The following is an 18,905-nucleotide window of genomic DNA, read 5'->3' as shown; positions in this document are numbered from 1 at the left end:
TTTTGTCACGCTTTTCAATAAACCAATCAACATTTCATTCTTCAACTTCCTATTTTTAACAATATCTTAATTCTTTCTATTACTAAAACACCCAACACTAATTATTTAACTATGCTCTATTGCACCTCATACACACAAACTGCTCATTCAATAACAACATTTTCATGTTCAACAGATATAATTTGCAACATCCTTAATTATCTTTCCTAAAATTTGAAAATTTTAAATCTGAAAATCCCAAAATCCAAAGATACAATATTATCTTTCTCTAAATCTTTATTATTTATCTCTTAATTTTAAAAATAATTGGCGGTGTCATTTAAATGAGTGTTCAATCTAAACCTACAGAGCAATATAAAAATTCTAATTTTATATATATTTAAAAAAGACTTTAATTTTATAGCATTATTATTTGTTAATTTTATTATTTATCTAAAATATGAAATGTTGCGTTTATAATTAATGAACATTTTACAATTATGTAAAATGTGTTGATATGGATAGAAATTGATTGGAGATTATTTTGTCTATATGTTGTAAATATTATGGAGCATTTATAACTGATTTTTACTTTTAGTTATTCAACTCATCTTTGTATAAATATATCAAAACAAAAATCACATTGTATCAACTGGTTTATAGCTAAAATCAATTTCATAAAATCACAAGATTATAAATGTTGGGTGGCTTCCCAACAATAAACATGTTTAGTTTGGCAATTTAGTCTTCAATAGAGTATCTTGTACAATTTTTACTGCAATTTAATGAACTTCTAAAACAAAACTTTTTCATCTTGTTTTTCACCGTTGTTTTGGTGAACACGCCACAAAACAAATATATATTTATTCAAAACCGATTTATGTCTCTGCAAAAACAAATACATTAAAGGTTTTTTCTTTTTTTACTATGAGTTCAACTCTTTTAATTTTTAAAATTACCAAATATATAAAACACTACTAAGAAGCGTTATCTTTCAAGTAAATTGAAAAAACCATTATTACACAGTTTTTTTAAGGGTGGGTAGTTTTTAATTTGAAAAAATTGAACCAATTTTCCGTTTAAAAATCGAACCAAATTGTTTTATAATTTAGTGAACTGGTTTATTACTCTAAATTCAACCGAACTAGTTTTAACTTAATTTTTTTGTTCTTATAGACCAAATTTTACATAATTACCTATAATTACTTTTAAAAAACAAATTCGATTCTAGTTTTTTCGAACTCAAAATCGGTTCGGTTCAATTTTTTAAACTAAAAACTGGTTTGTTTTAGTTTTAGTTTTAAAAAATTAGTTCGAAAACAATTTGATTATCAAATTTTAAAATCAGTTCAATTTAAAAATAATTCGATTCAATTCAGGTATACAGTTTAATTCAATTTTTAATTTATTTAACACTTCTAGTTTTTTAGACCATATTTAGACTGATCTCTGAGACGAAAATAACCACATATTAAAAATATAAAACACACTTACAATTTACAAATATCGCAAAAGAAAATATATCTACATTTTGCGTTTGGAAAGAAAACGACAAAATAACATAGCTCTAGCCTATAGTATATGGAGAGAACTGAATGGCTTGAAATTAGCCAAGGAAATTGGGATACCAAAGGATCTACAATTTTGACGCTTGGTCACTGAGGGGTGGTCAACTTTAAAGGTATCAAAATGGGTTAGTTTTAATGGATCAGTCCGTCCAGTCTACTAAAAATAAAGTTTGAGTTTAATAAATTTAGTTTGATATTTTCAAAGACTTTTTAATTTGAATTTAAAAAATCCGCTGTTCCATTCGAGTTTGTTCGTATAGGTACCGGATAGTCCGCTATCCACTTAACCAATTTAAAAAAATATTATTATTTTTAGTTGATTATGTATTTTTAATAAGCAATTTCTTTATTTCTTTATTTCTTTATTTCTTAAGTGGATAATCATCCAACATTTTAAAAAATGTGAAAATTGTTCAAGGAGTCTAAAAACACTTTTAAAGTCATTAGAACTATACAACACTTTATTTGAATTTGGTTTGATTTGAGTTATGTTAGAAAAATCTAAATTCATTTGTGTTATGCTAGATAATATCTCTAATTTTTGGATAATTTAAACTTATTTTAATTTGTGTATTGTTTTAAAATTTTTGAATTGAGTTTGTGTTAATTGAAAAATCCAAGCATAGTTTGTGTATCAAGAGTAAATCATAATTTTTTCAAATGGATATTCAAATTGATTTATATTTAATACATAAGTAATATATTATAATTTTTTATAAATGGACATCGAATAAAATTTTCAAGTTAAAATAGTCGCAAAGTTGAAAATATAATGAATAAAAAAAATATGCAGGTTACCTGTCCAGCCCGCAACTCCTAAGGTCGTGCTCGAATAGTATTTTTTCAACTCATATTAAAATATAATTTTTTGATCCAATCCGAAAAAACCCGTAACCCGTTAGGGCCGGCCTACAAGGGCCGGATAACCCATTTTTAATTTTAAGCCTCTTTTTAATTTCAATTTAATTGTAACTTTAAAAGTTTTAATTTAGTTTCTTTTTATTATTATTTAAAATTTTAATGTGGTTCTTATTTTTAAATTGTGTTAAAAAAATACCACATTTGTATAATTTTCGACTGAGTTTGAATTGTCATTGAGATTACAACCAACTATCAGAATTGATCGAAAAGTTTTGAAAGTCTTTGATTCGATTGAATTTGATTTCTAGAAGGACTTTTTTCTTTGAAGCTTGATGATGTAGAGTTAAATAGGAATAATTTTTACAAATAGCCAATCACAAAGCACTAAAATAACAAATAATTGCATAATTATTTTTCATTTAAAAATCCTAAAAATATGATGCGACAAATTAAATAGTTGTGAATGAATTTACAGTAAGGATGATGTTCCTTAATCTCAATTTAAATTTACCCGCACATTCTCATGAACAATGTTCCTACACAGATTATTCTTTTCTTCACTATGTTCTGTTTGAAGAGAAAGACAATCTTTATCACCTTAGAAACTTTAAATAGTTGTTTGAAACTCATTGCTATTTACACCTTCACATGGTGTCAAATGTTGTACCACTTTGTCTGTTCTAGAGGTGTTGGAACCTCTTTGTGTTGCATTAGAAATTGGCACCCCAATTGAGCTTGAACCGTAATGTGAAGTTCTCCCTAAAGTCACTGTCTTCAAAGCTTGTGCAGCCAGTATTTTCATGATGAAATTATAGAGCTTGTAGCAGATGCCTACATGTTCAAGATGCAATTCTTTTTTCTCCATTTGCTGGATTTTTATTTTGAAATTGAAACAAAAATGAGAAGTGATTTTGATTAATCTCACACGTTGCTATGCTATAAGAACATACAAGTTTAAACTTGCAAGTAAGTGAAATATATTGAAAACCTTTAGAAGAAATTCTTTGCTTTTCTTTGAAGGGAAGTGATGTTAGACCAAATATTTTGCAGTAGTTTTTACAAAGTTGCTTGATTTAATTTGAAAATTTTAAGGCAAGGGTGTGAGGCAATACTTTGTAAGATTGTCTTCATCTCCCATATATACTCCATCATCTATCGCGTGGCAAGGGAAAACATCTCAAATAAATAAGACATTGAATTTTAACACTCTCTATAATTAATTAATCATAAATGTCTCTACAAAAAAAATATTATAAATGTTTACTAACACGTCTTTTAACACTCTTCATTCAACATATTAATTAATTATTATTATTATTTTTTTGAACAACTAATGCTATAAGTTAAAAATTATGAATATTATTATATTTAAGGTGCGGATTGAACTATTGGCTTTTATCTCACTCACTCATAGTTCTATTCATAAAATGGTGAATCACATCAATTTTAATCTACCATATATGGGAAAAAATAGTGACAAGTTTTTTTTTTTTCTTCACAATAACAAACTTAGTCATTTCATTTATAATAAGTATAGCAATCCACGTTGGATGAAATAAAAAAGTTGGTCATCATTCCTCAAAGTTTATTATTTCTTATGATAACCGTTCCCTATGGCTAATTAGTTCTTCTTAGAACGAGTTGTTCGAGAATTAGAGTTTAACCATCATCCTCGGTCGAATTCGAATTGATGTATATGATAATATATAAGTAAGAAATTTGGACCCAATTGGCACACAAAAAATAAAATGGGCCCAATGACCCAGTTAGAATTGTTGTGAGTGTGATAGCTAAGCAATGCAATGACGTGGAGATGCAATACAAGTCAAGACACAAGCGATCCGTCAAGAAAAAACCTCATTGCATTGCATCGCATCAAAAGTCCATCAACTTAATTTCCATAAAAAATGTTAATGTCTATTATTAAGAGAAGGATTTGGCCTCACTACCTTGCGTTAATCCGTTATTATTCTTATTATATATAATTAACATCACGCATTATATTGAGAAAACGACAAGGAACGTTTTTCTTTTGTCTTTCAGTTGCTTTTTTTGGAACTTCACGTTAGCTATTTGATTTGAAGCAACCGATTGTATATAAAACGCATTGAATTATTATATTTTGTACATATCCGCAACTTCCAATAAAACGGGGCATGGGTGATTCTAAAAAGAATACCGTAATTAATTTTTATATAGTATTGTTATTTAGCATATGGTTGGCAGTGGGGGATTCGGTTGATTTCAATTTTCCAGCGGTATTCAATTTGGGAGATTCAAATTCGGACACAGGGGAACTAGCAGCAGGATTGGGGTTTCAGCTTGCCCCACCTAATGGACAGAATTACTTCAAAACTCCATCTGGAAGGGCATGCGATGGCCGTCTCATTCTTGATTTCCTAAGTAACTTTTTTATTTTTTAATATATATATATCACCTTCAATACATTTATTTTTTTTAGGCCATAACTTTCAAATACATGTAAGGCTTTAATTAACAGCCATTTTTGGCTAATCTACTTGAAATATAGTGCATTGTTGACTCAATATATAACAACAATAACTTACACTACAAGTTTGAGACACCAAACATCAATTATTATGTGTCACATAGAAAGATCATGTGTAACTAACATTCTAGAATATGTTTCAAACACAAGCAAACTTTGTAAGGATTAAAACCATCCTTACAATAGTAATCAATAGCCATGGCCACCAACAAATGTATCCTTCACATTCTCACTATCATTACCATATTCTTACCTTCTTCCAAATCCATCCCCCACTTAGATTTCCCAGCAGCTTTCAACTTGGGTGATTCAAATTCTGATACTGGTACCCTTATTGCTGCTGGTATTGAAAGCCTTTACCCACCATATGGACAAACTTACTTTCATGTACCATCAGGGAGATACTCCGATGGCCGTCTCATCGTCGATTTCCTTAGTAATACATCTCTATAGACGTATTTTTTTTATAAGCAAATATTAGTAAATTAGTTGTTACATTAGTATTTTTCTATTTGCCAGAATTTGAACCTCACTCCTTTGATTTTATAAACTTGTTTTTGTTAATACCTATATGATGATCAATTTCTTTTTTTCATTCCTATGTTTTGTGTTGTTTCTAAGTAGATGATATGTCTCACTCTCCCATGTTAGAAAAATTGCAATTTTTTTTCATGTTCTAATGATGGTATCTTTATGTGGTCTTTGTTGTTGTTTCTTGCAGTGGATGCATTGGATTTGCCTTTCCTAAATGCATATTTGGATTCATTGGGTTTGCCAAATTTTAGAAAAGGTTGCAACTTTGCAGCAGCAGGTTCAACTATTCTTCCAGCCACTGCATCATCCATCTCCCCCTTCTCCTTTGGGATTCAAGTGTCTCAGTTCCTCCGGTTTAAAGCTCGCGCTCTTGAATTGCTTGCAAAAGGTTTCTATTACCACTAATTTGGTTTTAAAAAAATTGTGATCGCAATTGTGGTCGTGAAATAAAAGTTTTTGATGTTTATAAGACAATATTTTTAGGACTATTTTTCTACAATTGTCAGCAATATCAAGGATCGCGATACGTCCATGGCCTCAACTTAAAATCTTGATTGTTAAGTTAAGCAAATGTCTTAAGAACTCACACTAAAATTCATTATCTTATTCCATTCATTCATGCATTTCAGGTAGGAAATTTGATAAGTATGTCCCAAGTGAAGATATTTTTGAGAAGGGTTTATACATGTTTGACATTGGTCAAAATGATCTAGCTGGTGCATTTTATTCAAAAACATTGGACCAAATACTTGCATCAATTCCAACAATTCTTTTAGAATTTGAAACTGGAATTAAGGTTGGTGCCAAATTATATCCTTTCATTTTTTATTTTTGGCATATTTCTAATCAGAGATTAACATAAAAGAATTTTCACTCTTTGTTTAATTGTTTTGCTAGAGACTATATGATGATGGGGCTAGATATTTCTGGATACACAATACAGGTCCTCTTGGATGCTTACCTCAGAATGTTGCCAAATTTGGAACTGATCCATCAAAACTTGATGAATTTGGATGTGTTAGTTCACACAACCAAGCTGCTAAAACATTTAATCTACAACTTCATGCTTTGTGTAGTAAATTGCAGGGTCAATATCCAGATTCAAATGTCACATATGTTGATATCTTCACCATAAAATCAAACCTCATTGCAAACTATTCAAGATATGGTTAGTATCTTTGTTATAATGTATTTTTTCTCAACTTTCACATATTTTTAAATTTGTTAATATATGTTTGCAGGGTTTGAACAACCAATTATGGCATGTTGTGGATCTGGGGGTCCACCATTGAACTATGACAGTAGAGTTTCTTGTGGACAAACAAAGATTTTGAATGGAACCACAATATCAGCAAAAGCTTGTAATGATAGTTCTGAGTATATAAACTGGGATGGAATTCATTACACTGAGACTGCAAATCAATATGTTGCATCACAGATTCTCACTGGAAAATACTCTGACCCTCCTTTCTCAGACAAAATGCCCTTTCTTCTCAAGCTCAAGTTCTAAATCATTTATTTATTGTTTTAATTTACTAATTGATTTTATTCTTTATGTGCTTGAATTGTATAGTGAAAGCAATAGCAGATTGTATCTTTGAATTAAGCTAAAGCTCTTAGTTAATTTCTAATTGCTAAGATCTACATTTAAAGATTTGTCAAATTAACATGTCTGTGTGATAATGTTATACAATATGGTCTTTGGGGATAAGCACATTTGGTATATGTTCTAATAAGAAAACAGATCAAATATTATTAAGATGATTAATGATATCTTTTTGTAAGGATCGTTCTTATATATTTTTTAATAATATATTAACATTTTAAATCTAAAGTTATGGTCATGATACTTATTCTTACAAAAAGATATTATTTAGATGAATAAATGCAATCTTTACATAATTATAAGATAAGAAAATAGATAAAATAATAAGAGATATCATTTTGCTCTTTGTCACAAAAAAATAAAAGATTTAATCTAGAATAAAATATATGCAAATGGTAGCACATTCTTACTCATTTATTGTTTTTATTATCTTCTTAAAAATTAAATCAAATACATAATTTAAAATAGATAAAATATATTTGACAGTTAAAGTAAGTTACACGAAAAATAAAATGTTAGTTTTTTTTTTAATAAATTAATTCTTTTTTATGTTAAAATTGACATTTATGTTTGTTAATGTTTATACATATGATCCAAATTTAAAATTAGTGAAATTGAAATTTAAAATTCTTTCAATTTTTTTAATAAACTCATATAATATTTAAGGGGTTTTGATTGCAATAACTATAAAAAAATAAACCATCAATCAACTATTAGAAAAATAATTGAATTAAGGAGAATTCAAGTGAGAGACATATTAGGATTCTTGAAATTAAATGTGAAATTCTCTTAATTCAGATTATGAAATTACATGAAAATTTATTAGTTCGTTCTTTATACGATCGATAACAAAACTCACGGTAAAATTTTAAAAATCTCTAACTAAAAATGATTGAAATAAAATTAGGATTAAAAATAGTTACACCATAACATTTACAAACATAAAAAAGAATCTAATTTTTGTGTGTAATTTAAAGTATTATAGAATGTATTTTACCTTTAAAATATTATCTGCCCTCTATTTATTTCCAAATCAAACGCAAAACAAAAAATCATCTGTTTTTTTTAATCAAAATAACACTACTAACCATTGTTCTTGAAATTACGATTGTTTCATATAGAATTTAAAATCATATTCTTCTCGTGCTTAAAAGACAAAAGAGAAAAGAGATAGAATGGGAGAGAGTGATTGAGAAAAGGAGAATAAGAGAAATTCAAACCCCCTCATACCTCATAGGTGTAGCCCAATTATAATGTAATAGAGGCCCAGATAATAATGAGCCCAAATATGTAGTAACGTGTTTCACATTGAGGATCGAATCCAAATCCAACGATGGTCGCGGATTCTGAGTTTGGAGGCACGGCGATGGATCCTTCTCTTCCTGGTTGCAAGTATCTTGTTTCTGCTATTCTAGCTATGGAACCTTCAGAATGCTTAATCTCACATGCTAGGTACTCTTTCTCACTTTCTCTTTCTGCTTCTTTAATACTTCAACTTACTTTATGTGCCATTTCACTTTAGGGCCTGTGGCGGAGGCTCAATTACTTACCAAGTTCAACAATTCATCTTGGACCATTGCATTTCCAAACCTGTAAATTTCATTTTCTATATCATTGCATTTCTGTCAAACTTAAACTTATTCAATTCATTGATTGTTTAATGCTATGCTTAATGCATTGCAGAATGATTTTTATGCGCCTTACTTGAACAATTTTCTTAAGAAGCTTATCACTCAAATTGAGTCTCATCATGGCACTGTCTTGGACCAATTTTACGAACTCTATGCTCACTACATTACATCGTCTAAGGTTTATTCTAATCAACTTTTATTAACACTACTTTTTCTACCCGTATATGGTTGGTTAGATTTTTGAGATTTTTTTTCTTTTTTGTTCTAATAGGATGGTAGTTTAGGCAAAAGAGATTCAAGAATCGTTAAAAGAATTTCTTTTCTTTTTCCTGATGGTAAACCATAATTCAGATGATGTTTCTTTATTCGTTATTATAATTTCGTATTTCTTTTGGCTTACTTTTGGTTGGTAAATGGTATTTATAGGTTGTTCTGATGTACAAAAATGTCCGCACTCAAGGGTGCTAACTTTTCCATTGCAGTGTTCTCTAAACATGCTTGAAGGTGATACTGGGTAAGCTCATATTTTATATATGAAAAACTTTTCATATAGTATGCAACATTTCAGGATTGTCATGTTGCTGCTAATAGTAGCGAGTTTGTTTATTTGGACACTTGTTTTTTGTGTATAGGACAACTTTTTCAATGAATTCGACCATGCTAATGATTTGAACATTTGTTGGGATTTCTCTCTCTCTCTCTCTCTCTAGTTTGTTTTTAATATTTATTCGCCTAAATATGTTTATTCCATGTGTTTGTTAGTATACTTGTAAAGCTCAATTACCTTCTGAAAGTTGGCATTGGTTTGGTTGTGCAGATGCTCAATATGGCCATCAAGTCTGTTTTTGTCCGAGTTAATACTTTCTCGACCAGAATTATTTTCTAATAAATTGTGCTTTGAGGTAAGTTATGTTTTTAAGAGTTTATTGATCTTGTAGCTTTTTTTAACGTTAATAAATCATGAATAGTCCTTGTATATGACAGTTATGTGTTTCTCCACTTGCTAGAGAAGCTATAAGAAGTAAAAAAAATTCTTCAAGTTACGATTGTTGAAATTTTATTTCTTTTTTTAAATATTTATTATTTCATTTGGTGCACTAAAACAAGCTTTTGCTGGTTCTTGTTATACCATGTTGCACTTACTTACAATTTGAAACAGATTGGCTCAGGAGTTGGCTTAGTTGGATTATGTCTTGCCCATGTGAAAGCTTCTAAGGTAAAGCAAACAACATCTGGTGACTCGTTTGTGAAACATTTCAAACACAAAAGCATTTATGCTCTTAAACTGTGTTGGCTTTATTATGCTTTAGAACAGAGTGAGAATTAATTAATTAAATGAGTGAAAGGTGCACTGGATTTTTTATAGGCCTAATATTGGGTTATTATACTATTGTAGTTAAAGTCAGTCAACAATTTCTTTGTGCTATTGTCTTTCAACAGGTGATACTAAGTGATGGTGACCTTTCAACTTTAGCTAACATGAAGTTTAATTTGGAGTTGAACAACCTGAATGTTGAAACTGACATGCTACAAAGAAATGAGGATACAAGCACAGTGAGTCTTAGCTTGCAATGTCATCATTTTGAATTTTGTTTCGATATACATAAAATGCAATACTCACAGCATTCATATGTCAGATTTTGTGTATCATCTCTCTTTATAAGTAATGGATTTGTTCTTGTATAGATAGAGCCATAGAAGAAAATATAATCTGAATTGTATGTGTCAATTTTCTTCTGCTGTATGATGTGCACATCTGACATCTCAGGTAAAATGCTTGTATCTGCCATGGGAATCTGCATCAGAAAGTCAACTACAAGATATCGTGCCAGATGTTGTGTAAGAGTTGAACTTTAAATTGTTACATAACTTCTGGAACATAACATTATTTCTTATACTGCTCTTTAAAATTTATGTGATACCGTTCTTATTATATTATTATATTTCAGTTTGGGTGCAGATGTGATATATGATCCAGTTTGCCTGCCACATCTTGTTCGTTTACTTACAATTCTTTTGAACCCCACGGATTTGGATTTTCGCGGACAGCTCACGAGTTGCAAGGGCCACTCTCCAAACAGCATACATGAAAATGGTGAACCTTATTGTAAAGGTGCTATTGATAGATCTGATGGTAGATACAAAACAGTTAAAAATGATGGTTGTAATGGTCAGCAAAAGGAAACACCGGTGGCTTATATTGCATGTGTTGTTCGGAATGTTGAAACTTTCAACTATTTTCTTTCTCTTGGGAACCAAGCTAACCTTGATATTGATGACCTAACTGATTCACTGAAGCCAATGAATCTCCTCATGTACATGCAGTCATACAATCAAGCCGATATAAAACTACTGCGTATCACTTGCAGTCATACAATCAGACTACAATAGCGTGTTTGGAATTTTAAGAAACTTTGGTGTTACTGTGTGGCAACATAGAAGCAACAAATCAAAGCTTCATGAAATCACGGTAAGAGTTGCATTGCCATGCGGAATTGCTAAATGAAACACATCCTAACATGTCCTAAGATTTCTATAGCACCAACATTTCTTATGAAATACTAATACATTGATTACATTTAATTAATTTATTTTATCAAACTATTTTCGATCTCGATGTGTCAATGTCATGTTCGATGTGTATGTCAGTATCCATGCTTTATAGGCTAAGATGTTCATTTGGGAGGACCTTGGACATGGTGAGTAGACGAAATATATGCGCTGTTTTGTAAATATTTAGTCAAAGATTTGCCAGGGATGAAAACTAACGATTTTTAATTATAAATTGGTTTTGAGTTTCAAAACTAATGTTTTTGTGTTTCTCCTTTTGTTCCTAATAAGATTATGTTAATCAGCAGCACTTTTACTTAATTTGTTGTTGGCTTTCTCTGGTTTCTTTAGTATTTTGTTCAATTGGCCTGGTCTGATTATTTCTTCAAATGGTGTCACTTCCAAAGAAAAGAGTAATACTAATTTTATAAGAAGCGCATATAAATTCATGTCACTTCAAATGATAAGAAGCGCATGATGAATTCAATTGTGGGATTAATTCAGCTGTGTTTCATGTGGACCAACACAAGTTACACTCAGTCATTTGTGTCCTTCAATTATTAGTGCCTTTCTTAGTTTTTCTCGCTTTCATATTGTTTGCTATTTTGGGTTGGGTTGGTAGTCATTGTTTCAAATAACTGTTTTTTTATTTTTATTTTTTATTTTTTATCGATTGTAGTAAAAGTAGGTGTGATTGCCCTTTTTATTAAAGTCTTTTGAACAAGGGTTTAGTATTGTTAAAGGATTCTAAATAAGGAAATTATTTATTGAAAGAGTTAACTATATTTATTCATAATGTGTTGGATACACAACTTTAGATGAAGACTTACTATTTTAAATTTATTAAACAATGTCTTTAGAGTACTAATTAGTATTTTTCTTTTGTAAATTATTGTGTTTTAAAATTAAAAAATGAACTAAAATTGATTATGTATCTTTTTGTTCGTTTATTCTCCAAACTTATTATTATTTTCTATCTTTTTTAATAAGAAATAAAAAATATCTTTTTTATTTTCTAATTTTGGTTCTTATGGTGAGATATTTAGATAATAAATCTAGCTATATGGTTAACTGTAGCTTGCTTGAAATCTAAATGCATATATATATATATATATATATAAATAAGAGGAGTGTTAAGATGACTCTCATTTCGACATATATTTAAATATTTACTTTTTTAACAAATAAAATTAATATAAATCTCACACTTTAAAAATAGATTTTACATAAAAAGTAGTGAGATCTACATGAAATAACATAATAAGTGTTGTGGAAAGAAAGTATTACTAATATTTTCCATGTGAAAAAGAAACCATTGGGTAGAGAAAAGTAGCGGTGTTTCTATTTTACTGATAGGTGCAAGGCAGGCCCAATTTGTATGGATAAAATGTACACAAAGTAACAACACTTTTGCTAATGATACGCAAAGAGAGAGTGAGAGAGAGATTTGACTCGGAATCTTGGAATGAATTGTTCCCGACAAAAGAACAAGAAGATAAAGACAAACTGCTGTTACACTTGGAATCTTCTAAAAGACAACTATGCTCCTGAACCTAAACCTGAACCATCATCATTCATCAACAACTAGTCAATTATTTTTTAGACATAACAATCAGTCAAAATAATAATAATATTTAGTAATATTGAGGGCTAGGAGACTTAACCGATAATACTAGAGTAAATTCTCTAAGAATGTGTTTGGATCAAGAATTATTTTTAGTGAATATAAAGTTTTAGAATAATTGAACCCTTTAAGATAAATTAATTTATTTAGATAATAAATTTTTAAAAAAATTTAATGAATTGATTTTGTGCAATTGGTTCCTATAAGTTTTTAAATTTTAAAAAATAACTTTTCAACTGTTTCAAAATTTTAATTCTTGACCTAAATTTTTTAATTTTATTTTATTGTCGGATAATAGCTGGTTTATTAATCTTCACATGTATCTTCCGATAAATTTGTAATTATGATGTGAGACATATAAATTGACTGTATATACAACTCTTCTACGAAAATTTCACATCAATAGCATCACATGAAAAAAATAATAATAATAATTTATCTATAAAATTAAAGTTTCTTAAGATTTCACGTAAACTTAGTCGATGATATTATTACGATCAACGTAAAAAAATTATATATTTAATTAATATGTCATTTTATAATCTTTAATTGCACAAATTATCATATAGATAATTTTAAACAATATTTTATAATTTTAAAAATATATTTATCAATTTTAAAAAATCAAAAAGTATTTTGATCGATATTATTATTAATTTTGAAAGTAAGTTGTCTATTAATTCCTTAATTATACTTCAACCTATTTATTTATTTACTTTGCTTCTGACTCTTTCTTTCCCCAGAACAACATACACATTAGATATTAGATAAGTGAAAGTAGTGCGGCCCCGTCAAAAGGTGTCACTCTATATATATATATGTATATATAACTTGTTAAATGAAATAAATTTTATAATGAAAAAGATAAATATTGCCTATATACATAGATGATTAAAAATAAAAAGAATGTCACTTAAATTACTCTTATTCAGAACTATGTAGGATTGTATGGTCAAAATTTTACTATTTCATTCTCTAATCATAAAATTTATCTAATTTGATATATTCTATATATATATATATATATATATGAGATATAATTACATTGATATAATATTACATTAATTGTACACTTATTCTATTTAATAATATTTTATTCGATACATCTTTTATTAAGTTGATCGTTAAATTAAAAATTTATATTATATAAATTATTTATATAAACTTTTACATAAATTTATATATTCGTTTAAATTAATTTCTTTAACACTTTTATCAATTTAATTAGTACTCAAGAATAATTATTCGTTCCCCTAAAAAATAAAAAGAATAATTATTCGTAGATTCCAGCATTCAGTTTAAGTCATATTTAAAATGATGATGATAATTAAAGATGTAACATTTTTTTCTTTGTAACATAAATTAATAACGTTGGAGTCAAATAATTCATCATGAGAATAAAAATTATTATGTAATATTTGTTCGAAAATAAAATAAAAATAATTTAAATAATTGATATATAATTTTTTCTTTTAACATTATTTATATATTTGAGAGAATAGTGCAGAAATTACTTACTAACTCCATTATTCTGACTGAATTGATATTATTAGCGATTATATTATATAGAATCCTGATAATCTCTCTATAAAGTATGAAGCTTTGAACCTCTTCTAATCATTGGATCAACTTAGAAAAAGTAAAAGAAAATGTAACAACCAAATAAAATGACTTATAATATAGTCTCTAGCAAGTTCCTTAAATTATTGACTATTTTTTACATTCAAAGTTTGATATTTTTTTTGAGATATTCACAATTTAAGATTAAGATGGCCTACAACTATGAAATGAAGGTAGAAAGAAATTGACTCAGCAATCTCCACCCTGACCTCATAGAAAAAAGAGAAAACATATTGAGAATGATCTAAAGTAGCTTGCTAGAAAAACAGATCTAAAAAGGAATAAACAAAACAAAAATTCCTACAAGGAGCCCCCACATCAAGGCACTATAGTCATTAGATTAACAAAAGTTGAGCAGCTTTTGCAATAATTAGATACATCTTGAAAGAAGAAATTAACAAGAGAAAAAAATATTCACCATCATCATCATCATTTCAAGAGGTCTTTTTGAAGTTAAATTAAAATTTGCAAAATTAGTTAAAGTTTAGATCTTAATTCATTATTGACTCTTGTTGAATCCTTTCTAGCATTTGATATATAGCTGCAGCTATCTCATCCACTGATCCAAGCTTGCAATCATCTTCCACCTTCAAGAAGAAAAAAAATCAATTAATTTCATTTTTATATATGAAGAAGAACTTATTAACTTAAGAAGAAAAAAACATTCAAAGAAAGCTAAAAGTATGTGAAAAGTGAAAACCACAAAATTAAAGGGACCACAGACAAACAAACCTTAACACTAAGAGAATAAAGAACAAATTCAGCAGATGTAGTGACATTAAGGTGCAAGATTGTGAGACACATGCCATGCAAATTTGAGACAATCTTCAAGAGCTGTTTTGGCCTTTTCTTTGATCTTATTTTGAGATTTGCATGGCTTTCTACCATTGTCACTTCAATATCAGCAATGCTAGATTGAACTTCACCCATATTTGACTCAGAACTCTCACAGTTATTATTACCACTTGTTGAGTATTGTGGAAATGTGAAAAACTCAGAAAAGGGTATTTTTGTATTTGCAACGGTTTCAGATTTACCCTCTTTTTCTTTCTCAACACCAAGAAATTGTAGCTTCTGTTCAAGTTCCTTAACAAAGTTAATAGCGCCACCAATAATAGATGCTTGATCACCCTGCAATATTTTCATCAATAAAAATAAAATTAAAGCAAAACCCATTTCAAGAAACAAAATTAAAACCAAAAAAAATTATTTTTCTTAAAACCGTCGCAATAGAGTCACAACGGAAAATGACGAGTCTATAAAAAAAAAAACAAGAAATTTTAAACATGAAAAACAATTAGTCTTTATTTAAGAAGGAAAAGATTTAAAAAAACTAAAACTAAAATATTATCATCAAAATTAAATGTTAGATTCAAAACTCATTAGTTGTCGCAATCCAAGTCAGGGTTGCGGCTAGAAAAAAAAAAAAAACTTATATGAGTACCCTTTGAACGTAAGATTCAGGCATGAGAGAGCGAAGAACAGAGAGATACTCATTCATTTGCTTTCTTCTGTTACGTTCTACAGCAATGTGAGTCATTCTTTGATTCTCAATTTCTTCTTTGTTCTTCCTTGTTTTGACTCTTCGTTTTTTGGGACGAGAATTAGTTAAAATTGAACTATCTAAAGATGGATTTGACAAATCTTCATCCATTTGTAGCAACAATGATTGTGGTTGTGAACAATTATTACTACTCCAATTTCCATAAGGATAATTATCTATTTGGTTATTCTTGAAAAAACTACAAATAGAACTTTGTTCTTCATGTTCAAAGTTGTAGCTAAAAGGGTCTTTCAAACCGTAGCTAAAAGGGTCTTGTTGTTGTAGTTGTGGGTATAGTAGTGTTGTTGCTTCTAGTGCCATGGTTATTTCTCTTTCTCTATGTTCCTCGGGTAAACACATGTGTATGATATATTTATTTTGATGTGGAGGATCTCAAAGAAGAAGAAGATGATGATGATGGAAAAAAAAGCCAAGTTGGGTCTTGCTCAGGAGTTTTTTTGAGCTTATAAAAAGGGCTTTTTTGTTCAAGTGAAGACACAATTTGGATAGTGATTTGCACGTGAAATGAAATAGAGTAGAAAGTGTACAAGTTTAATTAGAAAAGTATGTCTTATGCTAAAGTTTGATGAGTTATATTTTTTTTAAATGAATTTATCCGACTTATTAAAAATGAGTTATAGATGTTATGATTTATGAAAAATAACAAGTTTTTGAGAAAAATAAGAATCTAAAATTGCAAACTATTTTTAAAAAAATTCATATAAATTGCTATTACATGATTAAAAAATGAAACAACTTCTATTTTATTTTTTAAATCACTAACAAATAATCTCTAATTGTTTAATATCAAATTTTTTTTTTTTATAAATGATCAAAACAAAAATAATTTTTGGAGAAAAGTTTAGTGTCACTCTAAAATATTTATTGATGGAGTAATTAATTCATGACTCTATTATTTCCCTTTACCTCAAGATGTTTGATTGTAATTTGTATGTCCTCAAATTAAAATTATGTCATTGTTTTTTTTAACACCTTGTGTTTTGAGTAATATTCATTATATATATACATATATATTTTAGCTTTAAAAAAAAAAAAAAAAAAAACTTAAACATTTTATCTCTCAAAATTAACGTATCCATAACTTTAGAGTGTGAGAAAGGTGTATGAGTAATTAAGGAGATTCTGCAGTCCATGGAGAAGCAGCCAGAATGATTATATATATTGTTTTCTCTTTGCGCACTTTTTGGCAAGACAGTCAGTAGTCTACCTTATCAATGTCCTTCCAAAACAAACTAAATAAAAAATTAAATAAAACTTTGTTCGATTCACGTTTTATTTCATAAAACAATTACTTTCTTATAACTTACACTCAATTCTATGTAACATTATTTTTAAATTATTGTGTGGTGCACTTGAAGTGCATTTCGTCTAATTGTTAATTATTTAGCCTTCATTTTAAAAGTAATAAAATCCAATGAAGCCATCAAAAACCAACAACCGTTGTGATCCCTTTCTAATATGCTAAACCCTACACAACTAGAGTTATCATCAATTTTTATTTAATATTTTTTGTGGTGATTGAGCTGAAATATTTGAAGAATTTTGAGAAGAAAATTCAAAATTCCGACTTACACAATTAGCTCTAGAGTTATCATCAATTTTTTTTTTTTATGTTCAGTGCAAAATATTTAAAATACCTAAGTATTTTTAAAAAGAAATTGAAAAAGCCAATTTTTTATTAACTAAAGTGACATTAATGGATATTTTACAACAGTTTTTGATTGAATTTGAATTCGGCACTTTGAAGTAGGTGTATTCACATCCAAACCAATTCAAGAAAAAATCATAAATTGATCTAAGAAAATAAAAAAATCAAACAAAATCAAATATTATTAGATGAGTTTGGATCTTCTTTTATGAAAATCCTTCGGATCGTATTACAAATTCATTTTCTAAAATCAAAACAAATCACATTTATAAATTTTAATATTTTTTTTATTTTTTATTAGTATGAGATATTGCATTAAACTATTATTTGTTAGTTTCGATTGATTTTTAATAACACTTATTTGTTTAAATGGATATATTTTTATTACTATTTCATATAATTCAAATATAATTTATTTATGCTATTATGTGATATTAATTTTATAATATTATTATTAAAATAATATATTATAAATTATAATTTAGATCAATCGAAAATTGATTCAATTTAAATCACATTAATTTGGATCAGATTTGATTTTATTTTGAATTGTCATTCAAATCGAACTGAACTGAAAATGTTTTAATCTTTAGATCGGATGAATTTTTCCGCATTGCAAATACTTCTACCTTAAAGTTAAAGATTAAACTCTTATATTAATAAGCTAGCACCTCAAGTATACAAATATTTTGTGCATATTAAATCAACTAAAATAATAGAATTGTCTAATACGGACCTTGACGATGTATAGAATCGTCTCAATATTTTTGGAGATCATGGTCAAATCTAAAAATTGGGTTTTAAAATTACAAAACCATAATATCAAGATTCTAACATTTGGTAATAGGCGATGGCGTTTGGTGCAGCCGCTGTCGTATATTTACACTCGGCAAACTGAATATTTATTCTAAGCACGACATACAAATATAATATTTTAAAATGTTTAATGTGCAAAATTAAGATAATAGTGCAATTTAAAAAAAAAAAATTAGGGTTTTATAGAATAAGACCCTATTTAATTACCTTAATTGAGAGTTTTGTGTCAATATTCTATTTGCACATGTCGATAATCAATCCTAACGATGTATAATATTTTTTTTTTTTTTAGTTTATAGAATAGTCTTGAATTTAAATCTAATCTTAAACGTGTTACACATTTTTCTAAAATAATATTATGGTTTATACAACAAAATATTTAATTTAATGGTTTT

The 18,905-nt window shown here is 28.2% G+C and overlaps 3 protein-coding genes across 4 annotated transcripts; 2 read left to right on the top strand and 1 right to left on the bottom strand.

Moving 5' to 3' along the window:
- Positions 1-4,532: 4,532 nt before the first annotated feature.
- On the top strand, positions 4,533-7,082 carry LOC101510353 (GDSL esterase/lipase At1g54790-like). Of its 2 annotated transcripts, none has more exons than XM_004494580.4 (5): positions 4,533-4,811; positions 5,639-5,839; positions 6,081-6,247; positions 6,349-6,619; positions 6,693-7,082. In XM_004494580.4, exons 1-5 carry the CDS (start codon positions 4,565-4,567, stop codon positions 6,959-6,961), a joined length of 1,155 nt encoding a protein of 384 aa, XP_004494637.1. In that variant the 5' UTR covers positions 4,533-4,564; the 3' UTR covers positions 6,962-7,082. The 2 variants fall into 2 exon arrangements, with proteins under 2 accessions (XP_004494637.1, XP_004494638.1); XM_004494581.4 differs by lacking the exon at positions 4,533-4,811 and adding an exon at positions 5,066-5,353.
- A 1,243-nt stretch (positions 7,083-8,325) lies between these two features.
- LOC101510030 (uncharacterized) lies at positions 8,326-11,299 on the top strand. Its single transcript, XM_004494579.4, has 10 exons — positions 8,326-8,509; positions 8,580-8,649; positions 8,741-8,866; positions 8,960-9,023; positions 9,115-9,202; positions 9,506-9,590; positions 9,848-9,904; positions 10,129-10,242; positions 10,457-10,527; positions 10,638-11,299. Exons 1-10 carry the CDS (start codon positions 8,391-8,393, stop codon positions 11,077-11,079), a joined length of 1,236 nt encoding a protein of 411 aa, XP_004494636.2. The 5' UTR covers positions 8,326-8,390; the 3' UTR covers positions 11,080-11,299.
- A 3,215-nt stretch (positions 11,300-14,514) lies between these two features.
- On the bottom strand, positions 14,515-16,550 carry LOC101509711 (transcription factor bHLH94-like). Its single transcript, XM_004494578.4, has 3 exons — positions 15,927-16,550; positions 15,215-15,613; positions 14,515-15,069 (listed from the first exon to the last, which is right to left on the bottom strand). Exons 1-3 carry the CDS (start codon positions 16,383-16,385, stop codon positions 14,974-14,976), a joined length of 954 nt encoding a protein of 317 aa, XP_004494635.1. The 5' UTR covers positions 16,386-16,550; the 3' UTR covers positions 14,515-14,973.
- Between the last annotated feature and the right edge of the window lie 2,355 nt (positions 16,551-18,905).

This window comes from Cicer arietinum, chromosome 3 (assembly GCF_000331145.2).
Source record: "Cicer arietinum cultivar CDC Frontier isolate Library 1 chromosome 3, Cicar.CDCFrontier_v2.0, whole genome shotgun sequence".
Lineage (NCBI taxonomy): Eukaryota > Viridiplantae > Streptophyta > Magnoliopsida > Fabales > Fabaceae > Cicer > Cicer arietinum.
The sequence above is the reverse complement of the archived record's forward strand: the minus strand, read 5'-3'. Positions and strand labels throughout refer to the sequence as shown.